The 23,233-nt window shown below is 37.9% G+C and overlaps 6 protein-coding genes across 11 annotated transcripts; 4 read left to right on the forward strand and 2 right to left on the reverse strand.

Moving 5' to 3' along the window:
• Window positions 1-987: 987 nt before the first annotated feature.
• LOC125478936 (calmodulin-binding protein 60 A-like) lies at window positions 988-5,628 on the forward strand. 5 transcript variants are annotated; one of them, XM_048587833.1, is made up of 8 exons: window positions 988-1,172; window positions 1,357-1,492; window positions 2,175-2,253; window positions 3,130-3,182; window positions 3,287-3,777; window positions 4,113-4,273; window positions 4,473-4,676; window positions 4,775-5,628. In XM_048587833.1, the coding sequence occupies exons 2-8, from the start codon at window positions 1,401-1,403 to the stop codon at window positions 5,381-5,383; spliced, it is 1,689 nt and encodes a 562-aa protein (XP_048443790.1). In that variant the 5' UTR covers window positions 988-1,172; window positions 1,357-1,400; the 3' UTR covers window positions 5,384-5,628. The 5 variants fall into 5 exon arrangements, with proteins under 5 accessions (XP_048443790.1, XP_048443789.1, XP_048443788.1 ...); XM_048587832.1 differs by having other exon boundaries at window positions 989-1,178; window positions 1,349-1,492; XM_048587831.1 differs by having other exon boundaries at window positions 990-1,178.
• Window positions 5,629-6,122: 494 nt separating this feature from the next.
• Window positions 6,123-8,427, forward strand: LOC108866259 (mogroside IE synthase-like). Its single transcript, XM_048587836.1, has 2 exons — window positions 6,123-6,856; window positions 7,450-8,427. The coding sequence occupies exons 1-2, from the start codon at window positions 6,197-6,199 to the stop codon at window positions 8,173-8,175; spliced, it is 1,386 nt and encodes a 461-aa protein (XP_048443793.1). The 5' UTR covers window positions 6,123-6,196; the 3' UTR covers window positions 8,176-8,427.
• LOC103935413 (uncharacterized protein At5g50100, chloroplastic) lies at window positions 8,210-10,552 on the reverse strand. Its single transcript, XM_048587837.1, has 8 exons — window positions 10,276-10,552; window positions 9,714-9,856; window positions 9,445-9,552; window positions 9,166-9,222; window positions 8,999-9,064; window positions 8,808-8,868; window positions 8,670-8,716; window positions 8,210-8,469 (listed from the first exon to the last, which is right to left on the reverse strand). Exons 1-8 carry the CDS (start codon window positions 10,535-10,537, stop codon window positions 8,425-8,427), a joined length of 789 nt encoding a protein of 262 aa, XP_048443794.1. The 5' UTR covers window positions 10,538-10,552; the 3' UTR covers window positions 8,210-8,424.
• Window positions 10,553-10,672: 120 nt separating this feature from the next.
• LOC125478937 (succinate dehydrogenase subunit 7A, mitochondrial-like) lies at window positions 10,673-12,810 on the forward strand. Its single transcript, XM_048587838.1, has 4 exons — window positions 10,673-10,830; window positions 10,910-10,981; window positions 11,286-11,388; window positions 12,478-12,810. Exons 1-4 carry the CDS (start codon window positions 10,777-10,779, stop codon window positions 12,558-12,560), a joined length of 312 nt encoding a protein of 103 aa, XP_048443795.1. The 5' UTR covers window positions 10,673-10,776; the 3' UTR covers window positions 12,561-12,810.
• A 2,945-nt stretch (window positions 12,811-15,755) lies between these two features.
• Window positions 15,756-18,119, forward strand: LOC125478846 (LIM domain-containing protein WLIM1-like). Its single transcript, XM_048587518.1, has 5 exons — window positions 15,756-16,068; window positions 17,002-17,098; window positions 17,201-17,235; window positions 17,377-17,460; window positions 17,638-18,119. Exons 1-5 carry the CDS (start codon window positions 15,931-15,933, stop codon window positions 17,848-17,850), a joined length of 567 nt encoding a protein of 188 aa, XP_048443475.1. The 5' UTR covers window positions 15,756-15,930; the 3' UTR covers window positions 17,851-18,119.
• Window positions 18,120-20,947: 2,828 nt separating this feature from the next.
• On the reverse strand, window positions 20,948-22,890 carry LOC125478950. Of its 2 annotated transcripts, XM_048587874.1 has the most exons (4): window positions 22,759-22,890; window positions 22,396-22,728; window positions 21,892-22,058; window positions 20,948-21,297 (listed from the first exon to the last, which is right to left on the reverse strand). In XM_048587874.1, exons 2-4 carry the CDS (start codon window positions 22,712-22,714, stop codon window positions 21,196-21,198), a joined length of 588 nt encoding a protein of 195 aa, XP_048443831.1. In that variant the 5' UTR covers window positions 22,715-22,728; window positions 22,759-22,890; the 3' UTR covers window positions 20,948-21,195. The 2 variants fall into 2 exon arrangements, with proteins under 2 accessions (XP_048443831.1, XP_048443830.1); XM_048587873.1 differs by having other exon boundaries at window positions 22,396-22,842.
• Between the last annotated feature and the right edge of the window lie 343 nt (window positions 22,891-23,233).

The following is a 23,233-nucleotide window of genomic DNA, read 5'->3' on the forward strand; positions in this document are numbered from 1 at the left end:
TTCGTGAACTTCCCCTCTATAAATGATAATAATGTTGAAAATTACGAATTTTCGGTTGGTACCTACGAAACTTGTGCGCAAATCTCGTTACTTGTTAAGTGGCTATACTAAATACTAGGACATACGCCAAACTTGATATCGAACAATGATTCAATTGATGATAAAAAAAAAAGAGAAATTTTGGTTCAGTTCTGCTAATACACCCCCAATTAATGTTTGTGAGAAAATTATTTCCGTATCAATTGACGAGTTCAAAGACCAAAAAGTTAATTATTTATTAGCCAAACATTCATTTTACAGCTAGATCCAATTTCATGTGGTATGTGGTAGAAAATCCTCGAATATTTTGAGGATTTTCGTTTGCTGGCTATTGAACCGTTACAAAGTTTTCACTTAATTGTTAGTATTTATCTAAGATATATTATTATTATTATTTTCGTACATTGATATTTTTACACTAAGTGGATGGAGAATTCGGCTAAATCACACAATAAGCAACCTAATTTGATATTAAACTCCTAATTCACAAGACTTAAACCTAAATTTTCTCACTTCTAAGCTGTGAGTGAAATTATTGTTTTTATTTAAGGTTGAAATGTCACATGACAAAACAACCACAAGGACCCACCCAGTGGACGTAAAAGCTGATGAGTCGCTCTATTTTCAGTTAAGCAAACAAATTAGCAGGTGGATTGTCTCACCTCGTATTTTCATACTTTACCTATATTTTTATATGATGTGTGGTCACGGTTAAATTATATCAATATTTTATATTAATTTTTATAGAAATAATAAAATAAAAATTAATAGGAATATAAAATATTAACGTGCTGTGACCACATAAACAGAAGAATATAAGAAGAGTATGAAAATAAGAGGACAAAGCTCTACCTCCAACAAATTATCAAACAACGACGTCCATTTGGCCACCCGGACCCCACTTTTACCAGTCGTTTAAACGCGCTTTTGCGGGCCCCACACGGCATCCTCATCACATCACCCATCTTAACGCTCTCTCTTCTCACTCTGCACTTGTGCGAGTATCTTGTCCACCTCTGCGTGGCACTGAAGGAAGAAGCCGAAAGAAGAGAGATGGTTTTTCGGGTCGACGAAGGAGCATCCCGGACACAACCAAATTCTGAAAACGGATAGCTACACGCCCTCTGCAAACAGTACTTGTACTACCAAGATTTGGACTTTTCTCATTTATTACCCCATTTATTATTGTTATTGAAGCCCTTCTATTTTTCTGTTATTTGTATCTGTGGATCAATAATACTAATTCTATTGCCTGCTTGTCGAATGCTGGTGCTTTTGGCTGTTGTTGTTGTTCTTCATGTTTGTGGAGTGGCACAGCCAGTGCTTGTTGCTGGTGAGCTGGGTGTTGCTGGGTTTCGATAATGTCGCAGAAGAGGCAGCAGGATGATGGCAAGGGTCGATCGGATGGGACTAGTAGTCCGGATGACAAGCGTAGGAAGACCAGTTTCCAGAGGTTTGAGTCTGTAAATTTATTTGGGATAAAATACGAACTGGGTTTTGTTTGGATTGTGGAAGTGTCTGATGAATGTTATCCAACCCATGTGTGTTACGGAAAAAGTTTGAGTCTTTTTATCTTGTTTGGGATATTTATTTTTTCTTTGTAATTGGGTTGTCGTTACAAAGTGGAAATATTGGATAAAATGTGAATTGGGTTTTGGCTTGTGAAAGTGGTGTTTACTTTTCTTTCTTTCTTGGAAAAATGGGATTCTCGACTAGGAGTGAATTGAGTTTTGTTTAGTGGAGATTTGATTGAGATTCTTATGTTGGATTGGAAGGATGGATGGATAGAGAACTGGCGTCGAGAATTCATGTCGGAAAATGATTTGTGTATCTTCATTGTAAGAAGTGAACTTTGTGGTTTTGAGAATTTCTAAGCTTAGTTTAGTAAATGAAGGTGCTTTCTTTGTGAAATGCGAGTGCATTTGGCTCAAGATAATGGAAATTGATATAGGTGTTTATAAGTAAAAGATAAGCTAATTAACTTTTGGTATCACTGTCTGGAAGACAAAATTGATTGTTCAGTTCAATCACAAGTTGACATGAATCCGCCTTTCCTTTTAATAATTTGATACCAAAACGAAGTATGATAATTTTCACATCTGGTTTCTTCTAATGCCTTTATTACTGGTTTTCAGCGTGGTTCTGGAAACGATGAGATTGCACAAAGTCCAGCAATTACTGGAGCCACTTCTAGAGCGTTTGATTCGTAAAGTTGTAAGTGTTTTCCCATTCTATTTTCCTTTTATTTTGGATTTAGCATCTGTGTAATTTCTACCATTGAGCTCGAATCTTGTACGTGTTCTTGCTCTACTGCGTAATTGTAAAACTGTATTGTATATTTGAAGGGGTTGTATATGATTTATAAACTTCATAAGTACACGACTGTGCTAAAATCAATAAACTGAATTGAGCCGTTGTTAGCTTGGAAAGTGTAAAACACCACCTTGCTTTGCAGGGTGCAGCTAACGTGCATCAGTGCATGGCAGCCCACTTTGTGGTCGCATTTGCTCTAGCCTGACACCAGGTACCCTTTCCACCAAGTGAGGGCTGCACTCTTCTTTCCAAGGAGTCGTTTTACCATAAAATTTCAGTTTGTCAATGTTACCTTGCCATGAGTTGCCAGTTAGACGTAGAACTTATGATGTGTCGTAATAACGTGTCCAGGGAGCCCTTTCATTATCACTTTAGCTTCTCTCGTATCGGGGATGACCAAATTGGGTATTCTCGAACCATAACCTTTTCTAGGAACAACTTTTATGATTATAGATGGGCATTTTTAGTAGCATGTAGTTCACTTTGCATACAATAGTCTATGACCCCTTCACAGCTAGTGTCCTCGTTCTCAATATTTTGCGTGTTCGATGTCAAGATAAAATGGTTTCACATTCACTCTCTGAAGTTTCTTAGGCCTCAAGTATACGTTTGAGGGTTTTATTTATTTTCTTTAAGTTTATGTCCCTGCAAATCATAATATAGTAAATGATTTTCACTTTGCAGTTCAATGCATGCATGCATATTGGATGCATCCTTTTAGTTTTATGGTGCTGCAGCTTTAATTGATTGTTATATAATTTTGTTATGTATTTTCAGGTTAAAGAAGAAGTTGAGGTGGCCCTAAGAAAGCATTTGGCTAGTATGAAACAGTAAGATGATGCTCTAAAGCTTTGAGATGTAGCAATTTAGGGCCAAATCCGTAGTTTCACACTTGCCATACAACAGTTGATTTATGTTTTACCTTTCTATTTAGGAATTGTGGGAAAGAGACGGATCCTTCTGAATCAAGAATATTAAAGCTACAGTTCGTAAATAACATCTCTCTTCCAGTATTTACTGGAGCTCGGATTGAAGGAGAAGAATGCTCCACTGTACAAGTAGCTTTGGTCGATTGCTTTAGTGGACATATTGTCGAATCCGGGCCTGAATCCACAGCCAAGGTGGAAATAGTTGTTCTTGAGGGTGATTTTGATGGTGAGGAGGGTGATGATTGGACACTTGAAGATTTCAAGAATAACATTGTAAGAGAGAGGGATGGAAAGAAACCTCTTCTTACAGGAGAGGTAGTTTTGAATCTTAAAGACGGAGTTGCACCTCTGGGTGAGATTTCTTTTACTGATAATTCAAGCTGGACAAGGAGCCGTAAGTTCAGGCTAGGAGCAAGAGTTTCAGACAACTTCGATGGAACTAGAATAAGAGAAGCAAGGACAGAATCCTTTATTGTTAGGGATCATCGGGGAGAATGTGAGTGCTTCTTATTTGGTTTATTTATAAATAAATTGTCTCTAAGGTTATTGCTAGAGTACTGATACTAAGATCGAGTGTTCTTTCACTTTCCATTGTCGGGGTTGTGCTGTCTTAACCGTATTCATTTATGATCAGACTGGCATATAGTTAAACAAAAAATTTCTTTGTAAAAATTAACCATATCTTGTCATAATATCTCCTTATATTGGATGTAGTTAACTCCATATATTTTCATTTGCGATTATCATGCATGGCTCATGGCCTTCAAATTAGGATCAGCTAACTTAAGTAAACATACAATATTATAACCTGACCTACTTCTGGTTCTGCAGTGTACAAGAAACACCACCCTCCATCTCTGCTTGATGAAGTATGGAGACTAGAAAAGATTGGCAAGGACGGAGCTTTCCATAAGCGGTTGAGTCGGGAAAACATCAACACTGTGAATGATTTTCTCATCCAACTCTTCATAAATCCTTCAAGGCTCCGGAATGTAATTACTGAATTTTCTTGTCTTGGTGAAATTACATTTTCCCATGATTAATACTTTATTTTGAAGATTACGTATCATCTTGCGCATTTAAATGTTTCATAAAAAGGGAAAATGTACTAGTTTGAGCGGCCTTGTTCAACCCAACCCAAGTATCCTAGTGGTTATGACATTTTTTATTTTTTTGGGTGGAAAATTGCAGATCCTTGGGACGGGTATGTCTGCTAAGATGTGGGAAGTCACTGTGGAGCATGCTCAGACATGTACACTCGATAAGAGGGTGTACTTGTACTGCCCTCCCGGTTCTCAGGAAACTGGTGTGGCCTTCAACATTGTAGGGCAAGTGATGGGACTTCTGTTGGAACATGAATATGTTTCTGTTAGTAAGCTGTCTGAAACACAAAAGGCATGCTACCTATCACCTCAGTCCACTCGCTTTTATCTTTTTTCTGTTGCATTTTCTTAAGTCATGTCTAATTTCATATGGTCAAATATTGTTTTTAGGCTGATGGCCACCACCTGGTCATTTCTGCATTTGACCACTGGGAAGAAGTAGTCCTGTTTGAAGATGAAGCCTCTCTTATAGCTGCATCTTCCAACTTCACTAATGTTCTTCACACATCGAGCTCACCAAGGGCAGAGGATCTTGACGGAAGCAAGTTTTTGGCTTCACAAAAGATTGGTGGATTTGATTATGCACAGCCATCTGCCTCTTCTCCAGATATCATCTCATCCATCTATTCCGTGGGTAGCACCAGTGGCTTGGATGATTATGCCTTGCACAACATTGACGGCTTCGGTCTTAGATATGATCAGCCTCTGAGTTTCCCAGGTCAAGTCACCAACTCCCTGATCTTTGACACCGACCCCATGGCTCATGCTTTATTTGTTGAGGATCATCTGCAGTTTTCCGATGCTGATCTTCAGTCCCAGAACATGAGTTCAGAACCACAAGATCTACATAGCGCTGTGGATCGCTTCTTGCCGAGTTCAGCTGTTGCCATATCTGATAAGGCTCAGAGGGGATGGACAAAGCTATTCAGTGTGCTGCAGTGGTTCTCAATATGGAGGATCGTGGCTTTGAGACGAAGAGTTCAAGATATTCAGAGATAGTAGTAATCACGTGTGAAAAGATTGTTTGGTTACAGTTGCAAATACCGTTTAGCGCTGCCCGTATAGTAACTTACGTGTGCAGGTAGAGTGAGATCTCTTGGAGGTTTTGTTAGATGTAAATATATCTGGTAGTTTTTTTTTACTAGTTTCTTAGTTCTGAGTGGCCAGAGAAATAAACTCTCAATCAAGTTGTTAGCTTGTATCTATGTAGGTTTGTTCAATAAAGGTATCCTTTTCCTAGCTTATTAACAGTGTTCGGTAGAAAAAAGGGCTTCTAGATTCTGAAATGTGCTTCTAATAGAAACGTTGAAGTGCTTCTTACATAAGTGCAAGCAACCCTAAATCGGTGCAAAATAATCTGTCATTCATCTTTACTTGCCTGGAGCGAGGGAAGTCATGATTCGTGTAAGCAATAAAAACAATGGATTGGGATCAACCATAGCATCTCCTATTTGATTTGATTCCTAATTATATTCATGTATTTGATTACGGAAATTAACGTGGAACTTGCGTTATTGTTTATCCCACGAACACATAGAATGTCCGGAATCGAAATAATTACAATACCCACGTTCTAATGATCGAAGTGACGTCAAGAATCAGAGTGACTACAGTGCAAAGTGCAAACAACAGAAGCAACTAACAGTCTTAACATGCTATTGCAGTCAACTAATTGCCCAATAATTTCAACTGGGGAACCGTTTTTCCAACTCTCAGCCACCATTTTCCATGGAAACTTGGTAAAGTAAACCTCAAACTTTACCAATAAATATTTCCTCCATTGACCACCAAAACCAAAACCAAACCCAAAAAATGGAGAACCGAATAGGGCAAGTAATTGTGGTCGCATATCCAGCTCAAGGCCACATAAACCCACTCCTCCAATTTGCCAAACGCTTAGCCTCCAAAGGCCTAAAAACCACCCTAGCCACCACCCCTTACACCATCAAATCCATCTACGCACCCACCGTACGAATCGAACCCATCTCCGACGGCTACAATCAAAGCGGATTCAACCAAGCACCAAGCCTAGCAGCCTACCTAGACTCATTCAAAACGGTTGGCTCGAAAACCCTAGCAGAGCTCATACTGAAGCTCAATGCCTCAGCAGGCTCACCACCTGTCAGTTGTATTGTGTATGATTCGCTGTTTCCATGGGCACTTGATGTGGCCAAGGAGTTTAAAATCTACGGAGCTGTATTTTTAACCGTCTCAGCCTCTGTCTCCTCCATGTTCTGGCGTGTCGTAAATCGCGGTCTGTCGTTGCTTACGTTGCAAGAAACTGATGATGGTCGGGGTTTGGTGAATATGCCTGGCCTTCCTCCACTTGCTCCTTCTGAGCTGCCAATTTTTCTTTCACAGCCTGAGAGTGAGACTCACTCTCCTTATATTGCTCTGATCCTGGAGAAGTATAGCAGGCTGGAGGAAAATGATTGTATCTTCTGTAATTCTTTCCAAGAGTTGGAAACTGAGGTAATTGTGTTAATATTCTCCCAGATCTTGATATTATTTAGCTGAAAATAAAGGTTTTTTTTTTTTTTTTTTTTTGTTTTCAAGTAGTGAAATTAGTGACATGGGATTTTGGTATTATCTGCTAAAATTGAACTAGAATTTAGAAAAACAAAATAAAGAAGAATCAGACTGGTGGAAACTGAATATTTATGAAGAAATATGCACAAATAGTACGATGACAAAGTTTTTGTAGAACTTTCGTTTTCCCCTTCTGCACTTCTTCCCTTTGATTTATTCAGTTCAAAAGTCAGAGGGAGGAGAGCAAGGAAATGATAGGGAAGTTCGATCACTACCCAACAATAAATCCGTATATAAACCAAGGTTTAGTGCATCTGATTGTTTTGTTGCGTTTGTGAAATTCCCTGCATATCACAGAAGTTGAGCATTATTGCTTATTAGATGAGGATATAAAATTCAATTGAGTTTGGTACGATTGACAAAAGAGGCAAGGATCAATGTCATCAGTGTTTTACTTATCCAATTCGTAAATCAATTGGAAAATTCTAATTAATTGTTCTTATTTCAATTAATTAATTAATATACTTGTGGAAAAGCTGTTGAATGAAATGCAGGGTCTATGGCCCCTGGTGATGGTGGGGCCCATGGTGCCATCGGCCTACCTGGATCAACAAATGGAAGGAGACATAGCTTATGGAGCAAGTCTCTGGGAGCCAAAAGCAGACCAGTGCATGAAATGGCTGGAGGAAAAAGCACTTAAAAGTGTGGTTTATGTCTCATTTGGAAGCATGGCAGAGATTGCAGCTAAACAGGTTGAAGAAATTGCATGGGGATTGAAAGCAAGTGGTCTGAATTTCCTGTGGGTTGTGAAAGATCCTGAAGAAAAATTGCCAGATGAGTTTTTGGAGTCAGTAGGTCAAGCTGGATTGGTCGTGCCATGGTGCAACCAAGTGGAGGTTCTAGGACACCGATCGGTGGGTTGTTTCGTGACGCATGGAGGATGGAATTCGACATTGGAAGGGCTGAGCCTAGGCGTACCGATGGTGGTGATGCCGCAGTGGAGTGACCAGCCAACTAATGCGAAGTTCTTGGAGTTGTGGGGGGTTGGAGTGAGAGTTCAGAAAAATGAAGAGGGGATCGTGAGTAGGGAAGAGATAGAGATGTGTGTGAGGGAAGTCATGGGAGGAGAGAGAAGTGGGGAGATCAAAAGGAATGCCTTGAAGTGGAGAGAGGCTGCAAAGAGATCTGTTAGTGTAGGGGGCAACTCAGATGACAACATCAATGAATTTGTAGCCAAGCTTTCAATGCCGAAAGAAGGCTAATTAAGCAACAATAAACTCAAGCATTGTAGAAACTCAGCGTATCGACATTTTACATTCATCATCATTGTTTACATATAACTATGAAAGAATGTACGAGTGTGAAATTTATACATCTGTTCGCCTTTATATAGCATACGAGTATTAGATGTTAGCTAAAAGAGGAAAAAAACCCTTGGTATATGATATAGGCTCGTATAACGCCAAAAGTTTGGAGGACAATGGAACCTTTAAAATCCGGACTGGTACCAGTTACTCTGGGAGTTTACAATCTTTTGGATCTTTACACACTTCTCCCTGCATCAGAAAACAGATAACAAGATGCTTATTAGCACCAAATTGTTCAAATATTTCTGTCTTAAGTATTTTTGTATGAAATTCAGTCAGCAGACCTGTTTGATGTCTAACATAAGCTAATGGTTCAAGTCCCATTCAGATTCAATTAGAGGCATTGAACGGTAGTAGAAATGAAATCCATGCGATCAAATGGTGCTTACCTTGTTCTTCTTTCGCAACTCCAAAACCTCTTCTAGAGGTGGCCGGCCTAAAACAAAAACAGGATATCGGCATCATATAACATAAGTTCATATTAATCATAATATATATGAGGCAGCAGTGTTAACAAATTAGCATACCTGTGATTTGAAGACGATATTTAGCCCAAACGCCATATACAGCACCTGCTATTGTCGCAATCTGTGCATAAAGTGCTTTCCCATTAGTCCCCCAGATAAAACAAGACAAACTTTGTAGACCATTCAGTTTACAAGATGGAAATTGATGAATATCGATGCAGGTAACATAAGAATTGAAAGAGGAGTCTCACAGGTTCGTATTTAGTTATGGCATACACCCATCCGAGCCCCACCTGCTCGTATAGCTTTCTGAATGCCTGCAGAAGTTTTCATCAGCTTTGTCAACATCTCTTAGACAGCTAAAAGTAAAATTGAACTCAAAATAGGGAGTTCAAACGTGGCACGGAAAGGGGCTTACTTCGACATCAGTGGCTACAGTTCCATCAGAGAGGATGGCGTGAATGTTTCCCATAACCTAAGAAAAGCCAACACAAGAATTTGCCACTAAATTCTAATACCTTTTTCCAAAACATGTTACATCATCGTCCATCGAATTTTCAATCTAAGTTTTTCATATGCACTTCAGGAAATCCGAAATCTTATTCTACGAGGTCATATTAGATATGAAAAACAAGAAATACTCCCATTGAAACTGATTTGTAAATCTTCGTATCGAATTTCATCACTGCAAACTTACAGTCTTGTAGTCCAGCCCCTGATTCTCCTCTGGGGAGTAATCATCTGAACTTATGTCAACAAACTTGATAGTACCATAACGCTTATTTCTCTCTCGCAGCATGTCCACCTGCCAATGTAACGAAAACTTCAATACACCCAAATCCATCAAGAACAAAAAGAATCCATAGCTTCACTCTCACGAAACTCATCAAACAAACGCTAATTACATTAAAATCAGCAAAATAACAACAGGAATATCCAGATAGACGTTTGAAGGTACGGATAGACCTCTCGCATGCATAAAGGGCAATCCCCATCAAAGAGCATTTTAATCTTCCAATTCTGAGGTGTTTGTTCTTGACCATTTTTTGTATTTGGAGTCATGGGGTCTGCAGCTGCCCCGCTAATAGCCCTTGTTGAAGACTTAAACCCTACAGGTAGATACATACATATGCATCATATAAAGCAACCAACAATAAAAGACTAAACCCGATAACCCTCAGACATTGTTCGGCAAGAATCACAGTCTGACACATATGCATAAACAACTCAAACGAATACAGATAATGAAAATTTATACGCACATATCTTGACGAAAAAGTAGGAATTAAATGAGAATGACATAAGGTTGTGTATTTATGTGAGCATATAGAATGATTAATTAGTTACCACTGAAATAGATACATCATAAACTAATTGGTAACGATAAAAAAAAGTTAAAAAAAATACGCACAAATAAAACTGATCACAAACTTTAAATCAATAGCATAACTAGTAAGACGCTAAACAGATAATATGGAGCACCATGCGGCTTATTGTCTGTTTCGTGTCCTCGAGTTTGGTAACAAACCATGTTGGTGAATAGGAGCTGAGATGAATCTTTGGGGATGATGAATCTGATGAACTTTGAGTTGTTGGAGAGAGAGAGGAATTGATGAGAGAGAAGGGTTTCTTTGTCTCCCTCCAATTTTACATGCGGAAGCAGCTGCTTTCATTGCCATTGCTTCTTCTTCTTCTTTCTGTAACCAAATCCAGAGCTCTTGGGATTGAGATTTTGGAACCAAAAGGTTCAAAGTTAGTTTGGTTGGACTGCCCTGGTTCGTAACTGTCATGTATACGTGGCAGCCTATCCTTCACCCATAAACATGACACGGCGAGTTAAAAAATAATATGGCAAAAGTATGGGGGTGGAATAGAAATATATGGTGGGAACTAAATAATATGGCAAAAATATGGGGGTACAACAGAAAATTAACACACAAAATTCGGCCTGATGGCGAAAACTCGAGTCTTTACCCAAATATTTGGTTTTGATAGCTGCTGCTTCAACTTCAAGCTCGGGTCTTGAACCATGGCGTTCCTGCTCCGCAATTCCGTCGCTTCCCATCTCCAATCCCACTCGCAGGTTTCTCTCTCTCTCTCTCTCACGTTTGGCTCAGTTTTTCCTCTCTCGCTAAATCTAACTTTCTCACTTCGACAATCAGAGGGCGCAGAACGATTCGCTTTCCCAATCACGCCGCCAGTTCCACGTCGAGCCAGGGCCTCGCGAGAAAGCGGTGAGTCTCTCTCTCTCTCTCTCTCTAATTTTCTTTTCAGCTGTACAGGATTTTGATGAAGCTTATAATTTCATCTTGTATTCGAGATTCGTCCTTGAAACTTTGTATTTTTATCATTTTTGATAGCTGGGTAGCAAACCCATCTGAGCAAACAGCTTAAAGATGTTAGCTTTAGATTTATTTGTGCAAATTTTGTTTATTTATTTGTTTGTGATGTTTCTTAGCAGCAGAGTAAATGTGTTGTTGATTGATTTCACGGGTTGAGTTGTGCATTTTTGCTGGACTAAGTTGTTTAACATTGCAGCTCTTGGCAGCGGACCCGTCTTTAAAACGGTTCAAGTCGCATAAGAAGGGCGTGTCGCGAGTTAAAAGACTTGGAGATGTTCTTACCATTGTTGTCATTGCTGGTACGCAATTCTTTTGCTTGAGATTTAATCAGATGGTTATGAGTTGCTATGCACAAGTTTAATTTACCGTGATACTTTTGATAAGACGTAGCTGTTACGCGCTCCTCTGGCTTTCGTAAATTAGTTCTAGTTACCATACGTTTTGAGAATTTTAAGATAATCTTGTTATGGTTTTGGGGATGTGGTGATAGTCTATCAACATTTCGATATTAAGCTGTCGGTTAGAATCTATCAGGGTGCTAGATCATTCAGAGATGAGATTAACAAGATGATATTTATAAGAATATGTAAGTGCTTACTGGAAGAGGACATCTTATTGAGACTCACACAACAAACCCAAATGACAAATAGAGAAGAAACCGGATAGAAAAACTTCAATATGAAACCGTTTTATTATAATGTTCAGTGTTTGATTATTTTCCTTTTCCTTGTTTAAACTATATGGTCAATTGATTTGGTTGCATTTATTGTCTGATTAGTAAAGTCCTCGGTAAGGCTATGACGAAAGAAGGGGTGGGGGTTACAGTTGTTTTAGCCTCATATAGCTTAAGTTTGGAATATGCCCCTCAAGAATGAGTCACAAGCAAGACGGGTTCATTTTCCTGCTTCCCTCTCTGTCTTTTCTAGGGTTGCAAAGAGTGTTTGTCTTCGCAGATGCACGTTCATAGACTTATAACAACACCCATGTCAAACTATGGGTAGAATCTGTTGCTTATATTGATTGCAAAAAATATGATTACTTTTTCCATCCGTGAAAGTGGCATGACAAACAATGGAAAATAGCAATCATGATCATTAAGATCTGATTAGAGATCGATATTAGTTTTTTTTTCTTTCTAAACTGTTGAAATCTGTTTTATATGTTAACTAATAATCTGTGTTCTATGATCCAACTGTTCCATATCTGCGTATAAGATAGGTTGAGATTGAGTACATTTCTTGATAGAAGGCAATAATGGACTTCCTTTTGATTGTGACTTTTCTTTTATTATGGTACCTTTCGTCGGTCATTTTCGAGTCTTGTTTTACTCATTAGTTGTTACAGTGTTCCCAGTTTCCCAGTCTCATGTGTTTGCAATATTTATACAGGCTGCTGCTATGAAATATATGTAAAAGCGGTAATGCGAGAAGAAGCTAGGAACCAAGCAGGGGCTTCGGGTGCAAGTGCATAATCAGGTGTGTATGTGGGCGGTGTTTGATTTTCTCTAGCAACCATGCTGGAACGTGTTGATTCTGAATGCTGAATAAGTGGAAAACAGAGTATCCCGAGTTGCTTTCCGAATATCTGTTTCTGATCTCTATCAGGTTTTGTTTCGTAATAATAGTCTATTCTGTAGAAATCATAGAACAACTTCAACAAATGCATTTGAACATTCTTTGTTTTTCTTTCGGGTAATGAATGTTTTCCTTAACTTTAGACCATATACCCTTCCCCAAGCTGGAAATGCAGAAGGAACATTACCAAACCATTACTGTTTTCGTGTTTGCAACGCGTATACTTTACCGATACCAGTTGAAGAGACCAAAATTGGTGATGAGTTCGTTAAGATGATGTGTTTATTCGCATATATTCAATTTGCTCTTGGTATCTGAATCTGTGAGCGACAGAGCGAGCATTGCAGCTGGAATGGATGACTGGTGATTGATTGATGATTTCAGTGGAGAAACACCAAGGGTTCAGATTGAAAACAGTTCCAAAAGGATTAGCAGTGTTCAATTTAAAGATACTAATGTGAAATTAATACATACTTTATTCTTACTTTAATTACAAATATATTGCAATTAATTAGTGTACAAAGTTCTTGACTTTTGGTAGGGGCGGCTACAAAGCACCACCCAAAGAAAGAAAGAAATATTTTGGCTAGCTAGTGGGGGTGAGTCTGGTGGAGATGTGCTGTTTCCAGATGGTTCCTTCCACTCCATGTTACTTCAAATTGATTAGAAATTTAGAAGCAGATATATGAAGTATTAAAAGGAAGATAATATAAAGTGTGCATTTTTGTTCGCCACCTTTAAGTGGCGGTAATATTTATCATCTTATTCATCATCGTTGTATGAATTTATATTTTCAGATTTATATATATCCACTATGCAAATCTTAAAATTTAAATTTATCGAACAAGAATAATAAAGTGATGAATATAGCAATTACTTGAGGTTGGAGAGCAAAAACATTATTGTGCGTAAATTACATAATAATCTCTTAAATTTGAGATCTATTACAATCACATACAACATCTTTAAAATATTTTACTTTCATACCTCAGCTACTATTTGATTTCAATATATTACTTTCGTTACATTTTCCATTGATCTATTAAAAGCTGACGTGGCTGCCATATTTGTACCATGTGGTTGCCACCTGTGTGCCATGTGGAAAAAATAATAATTTAAAATTTTTTTTTTAAAACCTGAATCTTCTCAACAAAAAAAAAAAAAGAAAAAAAGAAAAAAAGGAAAAACGTAGAACCCACCCACCTTCCCCGCAACCCCTCCTCACCCCTTTTCTCCTTCCCGAGCCAAGCCTCCCAACCACCTCCCTCTTCTCCACTCTCTTCACCTAATCCCTTGTTATCGTGTCCGCATCCCAACGCGATTTTGTTAATCGAGCCCAAGAGCTGGCTCTAGGTGGAAGATCTGGCTGGGTTGAAAACCGGGTCAAATTGCTGGTAGCAATCGGAGCAGGGGCCGCACTGGAGCCAGTTGACGTCACTGCCGGTGTTGAGCACCATGTAGAATGACTTCACTGGAGTCCCGACGCCAATCCGGGATAAGTACTCGCCGCTGCCCTGGCTAACGCCGGAGACGACGGGGGTGGAGAGGTCCTAGGGTTGGATCTCGGCGTGCATGGACTCGAGATCCCCTTTTTTTTATCCCTTGGAGTGCCAGCTGGAGCTTGGTGTGGAGCGAGTTCACTCGGGCGAGTCGCAGCCTATTCTGGTGAGGGTGAGGGATTTGTAGTCCTTATGCTGGGAATTGAATAGGGCGTCGTTGGGGTGGAGCTGGAGGGAGAAGGCGGATGAGTTGAGGGGTTGGGATTCTTGGGATTGAGATTCCAGCAGTTTGAGGGACTCCATGTCGAAGGAGGGGAGGTGAAGAGAGTGGAGGAGAAGGAAGTGGTTGGGAGGCTCGGGAGGGAGAAGAGGGGTGAGGAGGGGTTGCGGGGAAGGTGGGGTGGGTTCTGCGGTTTTCAATTTTTTTTTTTTTTTTCTTGAGAAGATTCAGGTTTTCTTTTAAAAAAAAATTAACGTGACATATAAGTGGCAGTCACATGGTACAAATGTGGCAGCCACATGGTTCAAATGTGGTAGCCGCATCAGCTCTTAATGGATCAATGAATGTAAAATGTAACGGATGTACTATATTGAAATAAAATAGTAGATAAGGTATGAAAATGACATATTTTAAAAATGTTATATGAGATTGTAATAGATCTCAAACCTGATGAGGTATTATGTAATTTTACCCTATTATTGATAATCAAGAAGCTGAAAATTGAGTAGGAGCAAACTCTTATAATTTGAAGCATTATTGAGTTTTTGGCCCACTGACCCATATGATAGAAATAATGTCAAAAATATTCAAAAAGAAGATCTTACAGACATACACCAGCACCATCATGTGCCCTATCCCTGACCATACCACAACAAAAATATTCAGAAATGGAAGATATCTCCTATTTTCTGACCTTAGAAAACAACTCAATGTTGCTCATTTACTTTATTAGTATAAACTCAGCACCTTATCTGCTAAGATATTAAATTATATGTGAAAATTAGGTGCAATTCTCAACGATATGAACTATGAGACCTTTGCAATTAATACGAATTACGTGACTTTTTAAAATGAAATTAATACTTAAAATAAATGAGTTAAAAGGAACAAAATCTATTGATTTCATTCAATTACAACAATTAATTAATAAATCACTAATTTTTTTTACCAAAAAAGAACAAAATCACTTCATGCATATAAATTTAGAAAAACAGAAAAGTTCAAATTTTTTTTAATTTTAATGAAAAATGACAAATAAATATGTAATAAATAGTAACAAAAAAAATAAAAACGTAATTTTTCGTTACCGAAAATGTTTTGTTAAAACATCTTATAAATTTCCGTTTGGTCCAGAAGGATCAGTTAGAAGGACACGTGTCCCCAATCGAGGACAAAATAGTCATTGTACACGAAGTTTGGTTAGGTGGAGCCAAATTCATCATAACCTTGTATGTAATTTACCAAAATACCCCTCAAAGTGTCCAGCTACCAAATTTGATTGGGCCAAGTTCAAAAAAGTAAGACCCATCACCATCACTAGGCATTTCCAAAAATTTTCATGTATGTCTGAGCTGTAAACCTTGGACTAAAAACTGAGAGAGAGAGAGAGAGAGAGAGAGAGAAGAGAAAGTCTTCTCTTATCAAGAAAAAGCAAAGTTTTCCGGGTAGTGGGTCTGAAAAACGTTTGTGTCTTTAGAGAGATTTTTGGGATTGGGATTGGTGGTGGGAAGAGAAGATTATTGGGGGGTCTGTGAATTTTTTTTGGGGATGGCAACGTTTGGAGGGACAACCCAGAAGTGCAAAGCATGTGAGAAGACAGTATACTTGGTTGATCAGCTCACTGCTGACAACAAAGTCTACCACAAGGCCTGCTTCAGATGCCACCACTGCAAGGGCACCCTCAAGGTATGCATATGCATACAGAAATATATATAAAGGCACTCACTTTTGCATTTATTTCATGGTTTTCTGATGCTTTTTGCTTCTTTTTTGTGGTCAATTATTGATTTACTGGATTGGTTTTTTTTTTAAAAAAATTCTGAGATTTGATGATTATGGTGGAATTGGACTGATATGAGAATAATTGGAAGAAAGAAAAAATTTGAGATTTTATTTTTTTTGTTTTGGAATTCTAACTTGTTGGATAATTGAGCATAAGTTTGCATAGTAAGAAGCTATTTTAGCTGCTTGAGTGATGGTGGTGAGCTCAAGCAAATGATCTTTGGATGTGGGCATGTAGATCCACTGGGGATTGAATTGTGATTCACTGTTTCCTGCGTTGCTGTGTTGAAATCTCTTCGTTTGATACATCTTAAATTTACTTGCATTGACTATGTTCTTGAAGTGCTTTTGAGAAAGAGCTTTCTGTTGCTAGAAGTAAGATTGATTTTGAATTCTGGGTTTGTTCAGAAATGATTTTCACCCCAGTTATCAATTTTACCTCCAAATTAAACTTGACCAACAACTTGTTCGTAATTGCAATCGAGCGAACATTTCATAAGTGTAAGGCCGTAGGACTTGTTCAAATCACAGAATGTGTTGAGTACCAAGCTAAGGGAAACAACTATTCTGCATTTTTCACCTTAGCATTGAATGTTATTAGCAATGTGCTAACTAAACTCCCAACCATGACTCCATTATGTCTTCTAGGTTCTCGTAAACGGAGTTTTTGAAATCGAGCGGACCCATTAAGAGTTAATAATTTTTCGAATTTGAAATTTGTATCATTCAGAAACAAGGCACCTACTCTTCACGTTAAATTCCGTGTGAATATTTGATCTTCTAAAAATGGAATGAGATGTTTGATACATTTATCCTTATTTACTTCTGTCTATGCAGCTTAGTAATTACTCCTCTTTTGAGGGTGTTTTGTATTGCAAGCCTCACTTTGATCAGCTATTTAAGATGACTGGGAGCTTGGATAAAAGTTTTGAAGGTGATAAGCTGCTCAAATTGTCTTAACGCATAATTTTTAAAGCTTATAACCTCTTGCTAATTTGTAATTTTGGATTATGTTCTCCCTATCATTGTCTTTTAGGTATACCAAAAACTGTTCGAGAAAGATCCGATCAGGTACCTGCCTTGATTTGCCAATTCTTTCTTTTTTCCTTCATAGAGGTTATGCAAGTTCATCAAAAATACAGAATTTACTAGTGGGATTTTCCCTTGTTTTTAGAAGTTTTTATATTTACGCTAACTGGTTCCAGTACACAGACCAACAGTAAAGTTTCGAGCTTATTTGCTGGGACTCAAGACAAGTGTGTTGCTTGCAAGAAAACAGTTTACCCCATCGAAAAGGTAAATTTCTGCTTCAACGTATCAATGAGCTTCCTCAGTCCAAACTGTATGTCAGCTCTTATGGAACTGTCTATTTTACATGTAAATAATTGTCAATGTTAATACGCGTTATGAATGTATAGACGGTGTGACATTGTAGAATCCAGCATTCTTTAATCTGATTGCTTCTTGTTCCAGGTGGCAGTTGACGGCACATCATACCATAAGCCTTGTTTCCGGTGCACTCATGGAGGCTGTGTGATCAGTCCATCAAACTATGTAGCTCACGAGCATCGTCTCTACTGTAGGCATCACCATAGCCAACTCTTCAAGGAGAAGGGAAACTTCAGCCAGCTTAGCAAGCACGAAGAAGTGAAAGAGGTGACTGAGAACACAGACGCAGAGGTTTAGTAATTCGATCAAAACTTCCATGCTAAAACTGATCACTCCCAGACCAGAGTTTCTAAGCAAGAGTACGATGCAACTGTTGTAGCTTGTACAAGAAGAGCTATTCGGGTTCCTTTTTTTTTTCTTTCTATTTCTATGTAATGTGTTGCACTTTCAGGTACAAAAATTTGTTTTGCACTTTCTTGCAAATTTTTGAGTGTGAGTTTGAATGGATGATATACCGCAAGTTAATGCGTAATTTTCAAATAAAATACTATTGGTTGAAATTGTCACACCTCATCTTAAATTTCTTAGTTTATAAACACATCATTCATCAGTGTAGAAGTTTATAGGCTTGCCAAGTGGAGCCATGTATTAGTATTCTGCATAAAGGGCTGGTTGGTTTCTTCAGTTGCAAGCAGCCAAAGCTTGAAAATTTGAATTGAATGCTAAATGTTGAAGACGTGCATATTGGATAGAGCGGATGTGTTTTCTCCTATACTCCTAAGTCGAAATCTTACTTTCACAGTTTATATTAGTTTAAAGTAGAGTATCGATGGTAAATCCAAGAACTTGTAAATTTTAGTAGTATATTTGAAGTTTGGAATTTCGGGCACGGGACCCTCGGAATTGATAGTTGATGATGATGGCTCTTTCTTGACTCAAACAATTCCTTGCTACAATTTAGAAAATCGTACTTCTCGTTCTCTTGTCTTTATCAAACACAGTTGAACGGTTTATTCAGCACATATTCTAATTCCCCAGTTGGATGTACATCTTACGTATCATCTCAAATAGCACTAATACTGTTGCAATATTCCCCAAATAGCATTATTGTTTTAAAAAATAGCTTCACCATACAAATAATGAAGATCATCTACATATGATGTTGATATTGTCGATGTTCCCGAGATAGTCTGGATATTATATAACTACTGTATCATTAAGTTGTCATTATTGGTTGGAAAATGTTAATGGCACATTACTTTTTTCCTCATGCATATTTTTCGTTATTTTGTCATTAGATTGAGCAAATTAAATAAGAGTGATCATTGAGTCGTTTAATGGTACTCATCTTCAATTATAAGTGAGATGTCATAGGTTTGAATCTGGAAAATTACGAGTGTGCAACCTATTTTTCCGCACTTCTTTAATGTAAATATATCGTTGTATAAAAAATAGAGAGAATAACATTGTGTAATTATTATTTCCATGGTTAATTTTGTGGATTTCTATAGATTTTACCAAACAAGGGACAGGCCTCGAATGACCCTCTAGGCCAAGAACTTTTGTTGATTGTTTTGGGGTTGCCCCACTTTTCCCCCAAAATGTCAATGTTGCTTGGCAGACACATTGAAAGGTACGGAGAAATTGTTCATATTGCATGCTGGTTTTGCAAGAATGATGAATGCTCTCTCTCTCTCTCTCTCTCTCACTCATATAAAGTAGAGTATTCCTGCAACCATTTTGAAAATAATAATTTAAGCGGATTTAAGTCTTTGAAATGAAGTAACTGCACCTCTAGAAATAGGAGGGAAAATAAAGAACATAGAAGTGTTCTTTAAAGATTTGGTTAGGGAAACCGCTTGGCGCTAGTTTAGTTCGAATCTTCCTTCTAATAGATTATAGTTGTTTAAAATATCGTTTTTGTTAAAAAGAAAAGGGATAGCCGGATTAAGCAAACCAAACAACATGTAATTGAGTGGGTTTCCAAAGGGCAAAATATAATGCAGACAATATTTATGTGATTCTTCTACTAAGTTGCTCAGCAATGGCAAACGCATGAGGTCTGCCCCACATCGGAAGTGGGATTTCACTTATTTCAGGGAATAATCTGAGGACCCCAAAATCCCAAAAAAATGCATAAATAATCAACTGAGAGAGTAAGTTGCATGCCTAAGCAAAAAGTAGCCTCGTGTGAGCTGTTTGCAATTGTCTTGTCCTACTTCAAAAGCTCTTCCCATATGAACGAAGTGGAGCAAATATTCCTTTCCTTGTAGTGAATAATATGGTTTTTATATATAAAGTTTTGAGAAGAAAATAAATTTAAATTTAAAAAATATAAAAAGGAAAGGGAAAAGCCTTCTTTTGCTTTGTTATTTTTGGTCTGTCTTGCTCTGATGGGTGCAGCGAATGCAAAAAAGATGAGGAATCAAATCAATGATGTTGTGTTGTTGGGAAGTTTCCGTTTTTTACATTTGCGTTTGCAATGGTTAGAAGATGTCAAAAAGTACAGGCTTCTGATGATTAAAGCTAACTTTGCAACCTTTTATAGCTAGCAGCTCACTGTTGTTTGTTGTGCTAATTGAGAATATTTTTCTGCGGTTGGATGTTGAGATATGTCTTCCCTCTAAACACTTTAATTGAGTATAGTATGACTCACCTGTCACGCGTTATATACGATGTGATAAACTTTTATCTCACTCCTCACTTGAGGCACGATGAGAAAAAAAAATACAATCTTTTATCTCATTCTTTACACAAATAACGTGAAAAATGAGATACAACATAGAGGCATGGAGAATATGTATAAGTTTTTCGGATAATTATATGAGACATAAGGGGGCGTGGATATAATTACATTATCCATAGATCTCCAGCTTGACCATGATGGTTGTGTGCATGCAGCAGGATATGATAAACTTTTTACTTTTTCCTATCTCATCTTGAAATATAGCAGAGTTCAATTAAAGAATCGAAATTCTTTATCTGAAATTTAGCAGAATATTTGGTAATTTCTGAAACTTAGACTTAGCCTAATTTGGAGGAGATCAATTCTTACATGTAATGAAGGATAAATCTTCATCACTCTATCTCGCTCATAAAACAGCGTCATCTTATCTCACTCATCGCATCACTGCGTCTAATTTAAAGAATATTCTTACATGTATCTGAATGAATCTCCATCACCTTATTTCGCTCATTAAATGCGATGTGTTATATAATAAATGAGACATAGTTGGTGATACATCCTCCGGTACACTAAAGTTTTCTCTGGATAAGAACTTATTCAGAACCATTGGCCATTATATATTTTGGTTCTAAAGTTATCTGCAAGGTATGATGCGTGAGCTAGTAAACTTAAATTAATTAACAACTACTAATTAACCATGGAACCAAATCAACCAAAGCAATTTTCTTTTTGAACTAAACTTTCATTTGAAAGAAAATCTCTTCAGTACATTTAATTCTAAACATTCCACCCCTTTCTCTGTACACAACTTAACTCAAATCCCTTCACATGAAAACCCTTTCTGCCTGCACCCGTAAATGTGCTTCAATCTTCTGCAGGTGGAGCACTGATTGATCCACTACACCTCCTCTGAGTTGCTTACGCGTCATGTGGGAAGATTAGGAAACGTTGATATCTCAACTTGCAGCCTCTGAGATGCTGTGTAATGATGGCTGCCACGTTCTTGATGTTGTTGCTGTTCTTGGTCGGTGTCCTCCTCTCTCTTGTTTATTATTCACCTGTTGAAAATATTTGAAATGATTAATTAGAGAGTGATTTTCACTTAATCATTATTTCTACAGAACAATTAATTCAACTTTTTATTTAATTATTTATTGATTCTTTCAATTATTTATTAATTATATTTGTTTATTCATTTAGCACATTACCGAAGGGAGTTTCAAAGCATTTTATAATTTTTATTTATTTATTCATCTACTTAATGATTTAAGCCGTTACAGAAGGGAAACTCATTGACTCAAATGCTTTTTCCCCGATTTTATGCTGATTTAATAAATCAAAGAATCTTCTTTAATTATGAACTTGACTAAATAATTATGCTTTTTACTTAAAACCTTAATCAATTAACAAGAATGGGATTGACCACTTCAAGCACAATCAAAGCTTTAAAAGGCTTGCAGTTCAGTGATTAAGAGCGTTTAACTTTAGACCTGAAGCTTCGTGTTCAAGACTCAATTGGTTTGAGAGGTTCAGAAACTTAAAACCATATATGCAATTGTAGAAGAGAATCTACTCGAAATGTGACAGAGGGATTAGACGTGAACCTAATTAATAATCAAGAAGATAAACTTGTTAAATCAAATTTTAATTACCTGGATGTCCTTCTCCAGCTCAGAAGTCTCAGATCTTCTGGCTGATGTCAGAACTTGCTTCTCTCTCATCACCCTCTCCACTTGTGGCTTCTGCTCTCCTTCCACCTGATGATTATGATTTCTCTTCACCTTCGTTTGTTTCTTTGCCCACAATCCCTTCATCACTTCTAAAAAACAAACCATGATTTAATTAAGCTCTCATAATTTTAAAGGAAAAATGAGTTCAAAAATAAGAAGATTAAACAGAACAAAGTGCGATAATTTGAGTTAAGCTAATTGGTTATGACGGTAGACCGCCCTGACTAACTAAGGGTTGTGGGAATATGCCGCCCTCTCTAACCCTAGTTGGTAAGGACAGTGTACCATAACCATGACCAACCCTTAGGTACCCCCTTAGTTGGTAAAGTCCGCCTCATTGTGTCTGAGTTCGAATTCCTTTTTTTCTTTTTTCCGTTGATTAGAATAGTTAAAAATATTAATAAAAATTTGAGTAAAAGTTTAAACCTTGAGTGGTGATGAGTCTGTAAACTTTGCCAAGAACAAGAGAATCGGTTGGCCTGAGGAGCTTTATGCGCGTCACGCGAAGCGAAGAAGCGGTGTTCTTGTTGTCGTCCGTATTCGAGTTCTTGTCTTTCCTGTCACCGCCATTGTCGGTGGTGGGATTGGAGGGACACAAGGTGGTGGAGATAAGAAGAGCAACATAGTGGCCAGGGTTCATCTTCATAATCTCACTTGCACTCACTGCCCAATAGAACTTCTCTTCTTTCCCACTTGGGTGTTGTACTACCAGTGTTGCTGCATCAATCGCTTGACAATTTCCCATTTTCTCTCTCTCCTACTCTCTCTCTCTCTCTCTCTCTCTCTCTCTCTCTCTCTCTCTCTCTCAAGAATGAAGTTAAGAAAAGGGAAGAGAAGGTAGGGGGAAAGAGGAGGTGGTTTGAGCTCTAGAACAAGCTCTTTATAGCCATCCACCAAGTCACCAACGCCCCACTTATCATCTTTTGCTTATATTACTTCTGTAATTATGGTCCAAAAGATAATAAAGTTTGATATAGGGGTAGTTTAGTGATTTAGGTCCAACTTTCCATGGCGTGGAGATCCGTGATTGGTTGGCTGGACAAAGGAGAGGTTTAGAGCCCTTGAGGGGTTGTTCCTTTTATTTATTTTTTTCGAATTGAGGGGTTGTTGCTTAATTAGATGCTTTGTAAAAACAAATAGATGCGTTCCATTTGCGACAAGTCATCCAACGTTCATGGCTTACTGCCACTTTACCGCATGAAAGAACAGTATACACTATTAATGCTTCCCACGCGCCTGCTTTGAAGGGATTTTTAGTGTGCGA

This window comes from the organism of the source record quoted next, unplaced genomic scaffold (genome assembly GCF_019419815.1).
Source record: "Pyrus x bretschneideri cultivar Hongxiangsu unplaced genomic scaffold, Pyrus_bretschneideri_v1 Contig27, whole genome shotgun sequence".
NCBI lineage: Eukaryota > Viridiplantae > Streptophyta > Magnoliopsida > Rosales > Rosaceae > Pyrus > Pyrus x bretschneideri.

What these genes read in the sequence shown, in the direction of transcription:
- LOC125478936 (XM_048587833.1), top strand. Translation starts at nt 1,401, where the DNA reads ATGTCGCAGAAGAGGCAGCAGGATGATGGCAAGGGTCGATCGGATGGG. An exon ending in AGGAAGACCAGTTTCCAGAG is followed by an intron (nt 1,493 to 2,174) that starts GTTTGAGTCTGT and finishes ACTGGTTTTCAG; the next exon opens with CGTGGTTCTGGAAACGATGA. An exon ending in TAGGGATCATCGGGGAGAAT is followed by an intron (nt 3,778 to 4,112) that starts GTGAGTGCTTCT and finishes CTGGTTCTGCAG; the next exon opens with TGTACAAGAAACACCACCCT.
- LOC108866259 (XM_048587836.1), top strand. Translation starts at nt 6,197, where the DNA reads ATGGAGAACCGAATAGGGCAAGTAATTGTGGTCGCATATCCAGCTCAA. An exon ending in TCCAAGAGTTGGAAACTGAG is followed by an intron (nt 6,857 to 7,449) that starts GTAATTGTGTTA and finishes CTTGTGGAAAAG; the next exon opens with CTGTTGAATGAAATGCAGGG.
- LOC103935413 (XM_048587837.1), bottom strand. Translation starts at nt 10,537, where the DNA reads ATGACAGTTACGAACCAGGGCAGTCCAACCAAACTAACTTTGAACCTT. An exon ending in AGCTCCTATTCACCAACATG is followed by an intron (nt 9,857 to 10,275) that starts GTTTGTTACCAA and finishes ATCTACCTGTAG; the next exon opens with GGTTTAAGTCTTCAACAAGG. An exon ending in GCCCTTTATGCATGCGAGAG is followed by an intron (nt 9,553 to 9,713) that starts GTCTATCCGTAC and finishes TTACATTGGCAG; the next exon opens with GTGGACATGCTGCGAGAGAG.
- LOC125478937 (XM_048587838.1), top strand. Translation starts at nt 10,777, where the DNA reads ATGGCGTTCCTGCTCCGCAATTCCGTCGCTTCCCATCTCCAATCCCAC. An exon ending in CAGGGCCTCGCGAGAAAGCG is followed by an intron (nt 10,982 to 11,285) that starts GTGAGTCTCTCT and finishes TTAACATTGCAG; the next exon opens with CTCTTGGCAGCGGACCCGTC. An exon ending in TACCATTGTTGTCATTGCTG is followed by an intron (nt 11,389 to 12,477) that starts GTACGCAATTCT and finishes ATATTTATACAG; the next exon opens with GCTGCTGCTATGAAATATAT.
- LOC125478846 (XM_048587518.1), top strand. Translation starts at nt 15,931, where the DNA reads ATGGCAACGTTTGGAGGGACAACCCAGAAGTGCAAAGCATGTGAGAAG. An exon ending in CTTGGATAAAAGTTTTGAAG is followed by an intron (nt 17,099 to 17,200) that starts GTGATAAGCTGC and finishes ATTGTCTTTTAG; the next exon opens with GTATACCAAAAACTGTTCGA. An exon ending in CAGTTTACCCCATCGAAAAG is followed by an intron (nt 17,461 to 17,637) that starts GTAAATTTCTGC and finishes TTCTTGTTCCAG; the next exon opens with GTGGCAGTTGACGGCACATC.
- LOC125478950 (XM_048587874.1), bottom strand. Translation starts at nt 22,714, where the DNA reads ATGGGAAATTGTCAAGCGATTGATGCAGCAACACTGGTAGTACAACAC. An exon ending in CAGACTCATCACCACTCAAG is followed by an intron (nt 22,059 to 22,395) that starts GTTTAAACTTTT and finishes TTTGTTTTTTAG; the next exon opens with AAGTGATGAAGGGATTGTGG. An exon ending in AGCTGGAGAAGGACATCCAG is followed by an intron (nt 21,298 to 21,891) that starts GTAATTAAAATT and finishes TATTTTCAACAG; the next exon opens with GTGAATAATAAACAAGAGAG.